At 39.3% G+C, this 8,145-nt stretch overlaps 1 protein-coding gene across 1 annotated transcript in view; it reads left to right on the forward strand.

Annotated features, from left to right (window-relative positions):
* The window catches only part of Spta1 (spectrin alpha, erythrocytic 1), a 72,619-nt gene that overhangs the window by 53,357 nt on the left and 11,117 nt on the right, over nt 1-8,145 (forward strand). Inside the window, exons 40-43 of the mRNA XM_021155742.2 lie at nt 2,273-2,371; nt 3,681-3,852; nt 4,350-4,426; nt 7,683-7,892. Coding sequence (XP_021011401.1) covers nt 2,273-2,371; nt 3,681-3,852; nt 4,350-4,426; nt 7,683-7,892 — 558 coding nt within the window. The remainder of the gene's footprint in view (nt 1-2,272; nt 2,372-3,680; nt 3,853-4,349; nt 4,427-7,682; nt 7,893-8,145) is intronic.

Consider the following 8,145-nt stretch of genomic DNA (forward strand, 5'->3'; position numbering starts at 1 on the left):
TGGATTGGAGCAGAAGCTGTGTTCCACTCACCAGCAGTCCCAAAATCCTGCGGCGGGGGTCGTGGGTAGCTGGCGGGTGTCAGGCAACCCTGGGCGCTCCTGCTACCCGGCACTGATCAGGCTGGATGAGGCCTGTGGCCCTACTCAGGCCGGTTTCTGCTTCCCTCCACTTTTTGTTTTTTAAGAACCTCACTGAATGTGGAGCAGTCAAGCTGGTGCCTCCTAAAGTTTTTAACATGTTATAACATTTGATTTTCAAACAGAGACTATTTTGCTTGTTCCCTTCTTATTTAGACCATCTTTTTCTTTTTGTTACTTAGTTTTATTGGCTGCGACTCCCATAATTATGTTTGAACAAAAGTACCACAAGTACACATTTTTATCTTGTCCCTTCTCTTAAAGGGAAGATTTAAAAATATATATATTTGATACATTACCTGTGTAGTTTTTATATGCGGAATCTATTATGTTGAGGTAGGGTCTTGTTTCTTGTTTGTCAAGAATTTTTATAATGAAAAATTGCTGAATTTTGCCAAATGCCTTTTCTGCAGTGGTTACGATCTGATGTGTTTTTTCTTTTCCTTTGTCCATGCACATATCACATTTGCTAATCTGTTATGCTGATCCATATTGGCATCTGATGAGTAAAATCCACTTACCCTCCTGTAAATACTCTTTCATTGTCCCACAGGGGAAATTTGCAGGCATGTTGAAGAAGACTACAACCTTTACTTTATCAAAAACATTAGCCTATAACTTCCTTTTATTTTTATAGTATCTTCATCTGACTCTGATAGCTGTAATGCTCCTCATTTTGTGTGTGTGTGTGTGTGTGTGTGTGTGTGTGTGTGTGTGTGTGTGTGTGGTTTTTCGAGACAGGGTTTCTCTGTATAGTCCTGGCTGTCCTGGAGCTCACTTTGTAGACCAGGCTGGCCTCGAACTCAGAAATCCGCCTGCCTCTGCCTCCGGAGTGCTGGGATTAAAGGCGTGCGCCACCACGCCCGGCTCATGGTTTCGATCCATCGACCTCTGGGTTATGGGCCCAGCACGCTTCAGCTGCGCCACTCTGCTTCGCTCCTCTCTTAAAAGATATTGGGAAATGCCCTCTTTTCTTAAATTGTTAAGCAGTTTGGTAAGTGTTAGCATTATATATTTAAATATTTGGTTGAATTAGTCAATGAAGCCATCAGGTCCAGGATTTAATGTGTTGAAACTTTCTGGTTTTTATCTACTGATCATCGTTTGTGTTTCTTAATGACTTACTCCTGTTAAGTTTACATTTCTAGGAATACATCTATGTATTCAATGTTGTACATTTTATTATTATCTAATTGTTCGCAGTCATTTCTGGGGATCCTCTCTCTCTCTCTCTCTCTCTCTCTCTCTCTCTCTCTCTCTCTCTCTCTCTCAGCAGTTATATTTTAGTTTCTACATGGTATACACACACAATCCAAAGTTAACTAAAGCATTCAGTCTTACAACATAAATTACCTTTCAAATTTCCATTACAATTTTTTCCAAAGAACAATATAAAAGCCACAATGTATCCCATGGTATTTGGAAAGGAATGAGCATCTATTCTGATCTCATCTCCTATGTTAAAATTTATTTCCAAATGAGGCTGTAGAAAAGGCATAGACATTCTGTTGGTTCATTTACCTTGAGTTACTATGCTATATAGGAAGAATAAGTATTAGTATATGATAAGAGGGAGAGAGTGTTAGCAATGGTAATGAAGATGGTATGAGCTAATATAAATAGTTTTGAGGAAATTTCAAATGAAGATAGAAGCAATTTTCAGACTTCATCTTCACTCCTTTTCATCCTGTAAGTTGCACAAATAGCCTTTTTAAAAAGAAAACAATCTGAAATAAAGGTTTGCATTAAGATTTGATAGCATCCTGCCTCGTCCTTAACTCCTACCTTAAAGACCAGCTCCTAGTTTAGGATGACCTTAATAGTTAATATTGTATCAAAGATGGAGTGTTTTTAGTAATTGCATGAATCTGGGTGTTGAGACATCCTTATAATTCACTCCTAATAATTTGATTCCAGAATAAAAAGAGAACAGTTCTTAGAGACACATAAGATACAGAGAAAGTCACTCTTTCCAGCAATATTACCCTGTTTGATAGGAAACAAGGATGTGCACCCACATCCAGTCCACTAATAGGGCTGGACCAACCCTGTTGAATAAGACACTGTGAGCTTGCATGTGGGTGGAGGTTGATGTTGCTTGAAATTTTTGGCTTTTGTTGATTTGATCATGCAGAGTTTGCTAAAGAAGCATGAAGCTTTGGAGAACGACTTTGCTGTGCACAAGAACCGGGTACAAGATGTTTGTGCACAAGGAGAAGACATTCTTAGTAAGGTGAGTTTTTTTGGGGGGGCAGGGAGGGGATATGTCCATTCCTGCAAGTGATTGGCCCAAGCACAGGAACAAGAACAGTGATGAAATTACATACAGAAAGTAGTGAAATAGAATTATATAGAGATTCTTTTGATACAGTATCCTGCTGTGTAGCTCTTGCAAAGCTTAGAACTTGCTGTGTGGACCAGTTTCGCCTCAATCCTACAGAGCCCTGCCTGCCTCTGCCTCCAACTCTGTCCTCACCCCTCTGCCTCCAACCTTCCTCCCACCTCCAGCTCAAGTGCTGAGATTGAAAACATATTCCAGTATGCCCAGATTCTGCTACAATACAGAAATTTATTAACCCCTTCAAAGCAGAATTTAATTTTTCCCCAGAATTTAAATTTTCCCACTCAGCTGAAAATTATTTTTAAGTCCTATGTGCCTTACTATCATCTTTCATAAAAATGCATTGTTGGCCTTTTGACATTCTCTATAAATATTGAAACTAGTTTTAGCTATTGTATTACTTATGGTAGTCATTGCTGTGATAAACACTATGATCAAAAACAACATGATGAGGAAAGAGTTTATTTCATTATATGCTTCTAGTTAACAGCCCATTGCTGAAAGAGTTCCAGGCAATAACTCAAGCAGGGCAGTAACCTGGAAGCAGGAACTAAAGTAGAAGCCATAGCAGAATACCGCTTACTGGCTTGCTCCCTATGGCTGCCTTAGCCTGTTATAATACGAGAACTGCTTGCCCAAGGGTAGCACTACCTACAGGGATCCAGGCCCTTCCACACCAATCATCAATTAATAAAGTTGGTTCCATAGACTTATCCATAGGTCAGTCTAGTGGTGGCATTTTCTCAATGCAAATTTCTTTGTCCTCATCAACTCTAGCTTGTGCCAAGTTGAGATAAAATTAGCCAGTGCATCCCTGAGTACTCCAAGAGCTTTAAATGCATTTTCTCATATACCTTGCGGTGAGAAGGAGCAGAGAAGAACCTCTTTATAATTTGTGAATCTTTCTTTTGCTTGCATTATCTCTACAAGGCCTGATTGATCCCTAAACAGAGATGATTCTATGCCTTTTGGAAGCTTCATAAGTAAAATCACACTTGAATAAACAATTGTGTCACAATTGCCCAAATTCTAGAATGAAAATAACGTTCTTCACCATACACAAGGAATGGAAGAGTTATAATAGACCTATGGGATGGTATTTAGTTGTTTTCCATAAGAGAATATCAAGTTTCTTAATGGTGTCAGAGAATCGTGTTTCCAGCTTGTCAGCATAGCTGACTAATTCCTCCTCTCAACCTAGGAATCACAGGAAGAAACTCAGAACAAGGATAAGATTTCCACCAAAATCCAAGTTCTGAATGAAAAGACAGCCTCTTTGGCCAAGGCATTAGCTGCTTGGAAGTCACAACTGGACGACGTGCATGCCTTTCAGCAGTTTAACTGGAAGGCTGACGTGGTGGAATCCTGGATAGGTATTCGATGCCAGGGCTACTCTAAGAGTACCATTTGAAGAATGTCTCTAGATTTTTCCTTTACTTTTGAAAATGGGGTGAACTACTCATTTTTATTCCTTCTGGGCACAGTCTTACACACACACACACAAATGTGCACACAGGTGGTAGGGAATAAGGTGGCATAAACCCACAGGATAGTTGTTCCAAACTGGTAAATTTCATCATGCTATTCAGAAAGGAAAATCCTTCATAAAGTATTCTAGAAAACAAACTACAGTGTTTGTTGGTTGGTTTGTAGTTCATGTTCAACCTTCAACTTTCCTACCTCCCAGGATTCAACATTTCTTTTGCACTTAGCACTCTCAGTCAGTTTTATTTTAAGGACAGAAAAGCCACCCATTCCTCCCACTGCTTCTGTATTGCACTGAGTCACCTGTTCTGGGATCAGGAAGCTTTCTTATTAGCTACTGTAAATAATCATCAAATATTACATCCTATTTTTTCTTATTTGTTAGGTGAGAAGGAAGCAAGCCTGAAGACCAAGAGCAACGGTGCAGACCTCACTGCCTTCCTCACACTCCTGGCAAAGCATGTGAGTTAGAGAGGCCATGTGAAATGGAGCCAGGCAGGCCCAATATTTATAGTTTAATTTTTTTATAATTTGTGCTCTTGCCTTCCATTTCCTTCTCCCTCTTCCTCCTCCTCCCACTACTCCCTCCTTCTCCCTCTTCCTCCTCTTACCCCTCCCTACTTCTCCCTATCTCTCTTCCTCTTCCTCCATCCCTCTTCCTCCCTCCTCTGTCTCTCTCTTCCTCTTCCTGCTTCTTCACCCCCTTCCTTGATAGTAGAGGTTTGTGTTTATCATCTTGGATTTTATCAGAGTATCAGCTTTTGGCTTTTCTAATTTTCCCCATTTGTGTATCCTAATTCTTATAATTAGGCCATTTTGTTACTATAATTAAATGTTTTATGGAACAACTGAGACCTGATGCAATATCTCAGTGGATAATGCATGAAGAATTGAGCTCAGATCCAGTACCAGTTCTGGGAGTTAGAGATGGAAGGAAGTGTCTTGGGAATTTATATTTCTCCACTGAATGAGAGGATCTTGTCTCTAAAAGGAAGGTATAGACAAAAGAGGAAGACACCTGATTTCAGTTTCTTCCAGCCTCTGCAATTCTACTATACATATACACATACACATACACATACACATACACATACACATACACATACACATACACATACACATACACATACACATACACATACATATACATATATATTCCACACATAGACAATTAAAAAATACTTCAACCTTTTAATAAGAGTATAAGTAGCTTGTTTATAGAAAGAGTTATTAACTTCATAATTTAATGCTTTTAATCCAAATAATACAAGAAATGACAAGGTCCTGGAAAATGCAAGAGAATGGGAGAAAGGATGAGATTATATAGGAAATAAGAAAGAGGGTGGGACAAGACAGATTTCTTCTGGGGGTGTGGCTTCAAGGACTTCCTATCTGCCACTATCTCCTAAAGAGCGCACAGTATTATCACTGCACCAAGGATGAAGTTTCTCACATAAGTGTCATTTATAAATATTATATATTTTGATATCATACTTCTCTCTAATTTATTAAGTTTTGTTGGAAAGATGGATCCATTTGAATTTGAAGTTATTAATTCATGATGCTTGAAGCTTTAACATCTGATCCACCAAACATCCTACTTTTTGCTGTTTGGTTTCTGTTTCCTCTTTGTTCTTCTGGTCTTTTTGGTCTTTATTTCTGGCAGTTGCTGTGACCTTTTGTCCAGCAGGGGGTCTCCATCACAGTTGGGGGTGAGTAAAATTCTGGCAACTATAATAGCCTTTGGTCCAGCAGAGGGTCTTTGTTCTTCTAATTTTTGGTCATGAATTAAAAGGATAAGAAATATAATATCTCATTTCCTCCTGTGTGAGGACTCGCACACTTCATTTCTTCTTTTTCCTAAGCACTTGAACTAGAGCATCTCCTTAGTAGGTTCTGAAGTCAGCACTCTGATGCCACAAAAAGAATGTCTAGCATCTGTGGCTTTTGATGCTATTTCTGCTTGACTCCTAGGATACTACCTGCTCATTTTAGGGTTCTAAAGTGACTAGAGTTTAAAATACAGAAGAATGGTGAGTGGCTGGACATTCCTGCAGTTCTCTTTCTACAGCCTCTGCAAGATCGGATGCCCCATTTCCTCTCAATGGCTATTTTTGTCCCTTTAACTTACATGTCATTGCCAAATCCTGAGCGGTACATCCCTGTGAATATCTTACCCAGCTCAGCATATTCCTAAAAGGGAAATATGGAGTGAATAATTTTGTTACTATAATAGTTTTTTGTCTCTCAGACATTGTAGACCCTTGATTTGTAGCTTCTTCCATTTAATTCAGATTACATTAAAATGATAAATATTTTTGATAATTTAAAAATTGTTTTTAGAAATGCTGGAGAGATGGCTCAGCAGTTGAGCATACTGATCATCATTCCAGAGGGTCTGGGTTTGATTGCCAGCACCCACACTGCAGTAACAATGGCCTGGAAATCCAGTTCCAAATTTCAGGTCTCCATGGACATATATTCAAAGAAAACACCCATGCACATCAAACAAAAGTCAGTTTGTAATTGTTCTCAAAAGAGAATAAATCTATTGTGCTGCATATGTTGGTACAAACCTTTAATCCCAGCACTTGAAAGGCAGAGGCAGAGGCAGAAACAGGCAAAGGCAGGCAGATGCAGGCACATCTTTATGAGTTTGAGGCCAACCTAATCCACATAGTGAGCTCCAGGCCAATGAATGCTATATAGTGAGGACTTATATTTAAAAGAATGAGGGAAGGAAGAATAAGAAAAAGAAGAGGAGGAGGAAGAAGGACAAAGGCAGAACTGTTTTAATGCAAGTCACATTGTTAAAGCTCATATAGAATTCCAGACTTTGATTTTAACATTTCTGCAAAGTTTTCATTTCTATAAAGCTTTTGTTTGTGTATCCAAAGCCCCTAACAATGCACTGCCTCTAATTAAAGCAGAGTATGCCATTTTGAGAAATTCTCAGAAAGTATGTCTTACAGGACAGATGCCATGTCATGTTCCAATATCACCTTAACAGTTTTATCCTTAGTATGCAATCTATAAAATATACATGCACTATTACTTCAACATAATTCCAAGGACAACATTCTGACCATCTTCTTTAACCATATGTGTGTGTGTGCGTGTATATTTGTGTATGTGGTATTATATATACATACATATGTGCATATATAATACGTATATAATATATGAATATCTTTGATGATATATATGCATACATACATATGCATATTTATATATTCTTTTTCTTCCCTTTACTATAAAGGGATAAAAATACTCTGACATAAGCAATTTGGAAGAGTGTATTGACTCACAGTTGAAATATAGTCAATTATAGCTACAGGCAGTAGTAACGTGAAGCACCTGGTTACATTGTGTCTACAATCAGCAGAGACAGAAAGCAATAAATGTTTGTGCTCTGCTTATTTTCTCTCCTTTTTATACGGCCCATGACTTCATCTCAGGAAATGGTGCCATTCAAAGTGTTTGGGTTTCTCCATCTTAATGAATCTGATTGTGATCATCTTTCGCATACTTGACCAGGGGGTGAATAATTCCTCACAGGTCTGTCAGAACGTCTGCCTCCCTAAGTGAGCCTGTTTCCTATAAAGTTGGCAAATGACATTACCCATGACACTATTAAAAGTCTGGTTGGACACAAATACAACTGGTCCTTTGGATACCTCCCTGGCCCTACTCACTGCTTCTCTTTTGATCTTTTCAGGACACACTGGATGCCAGTCTTCAGAGCTTCCAGCAAGGAAGGCTTTCTGAAATCGCTGAGCTGAAGGACCAGCTTGTGGCTGGTGAGCACAGCCAAGCCAAAGCCATTGAGGAGCAGCACGCAGCTTTGCTGAGGCACTGGGAACAACTGCTGGAGGCATCTAGAGTTCACAGGCAGAAACTGCTGGAGAAGCAGCTGCCTCTACAGAAGGTCAGGATGGAGGGAACAGAAAGAGGGGAGGGACAGATTATCATAAAAGTACATCTCACTGAAATATGTTAGGTGCCCAAAACTATTTGGTTATTAGCTGGAGAATCCAAACACAGTAACTAGAAAATACATTTGGAAGGAGTTACAGAGACAAAGTTTGAAGCTGAGACAAAAGGATGGACCATCTAGAGACTGCCATATCCAGGGATCCATCCCATAATCAGCCTCCAAACGCTGACACCGTTGCATACAC

Source organism: Mus caroli, chromosome 1 (assembly GCF_900094665.2).
Source record: "Mus caroli chromosome 1, CAROLI_EIJ_v1.1, whole genome shotgun sequence".
Classification (NCBI taxonomy): domain Eukaryota; kingdom Metazoa; phylum Chordata; class Mammalia; order Rodentia; family Muridae; genus Mus; species Mus caroli.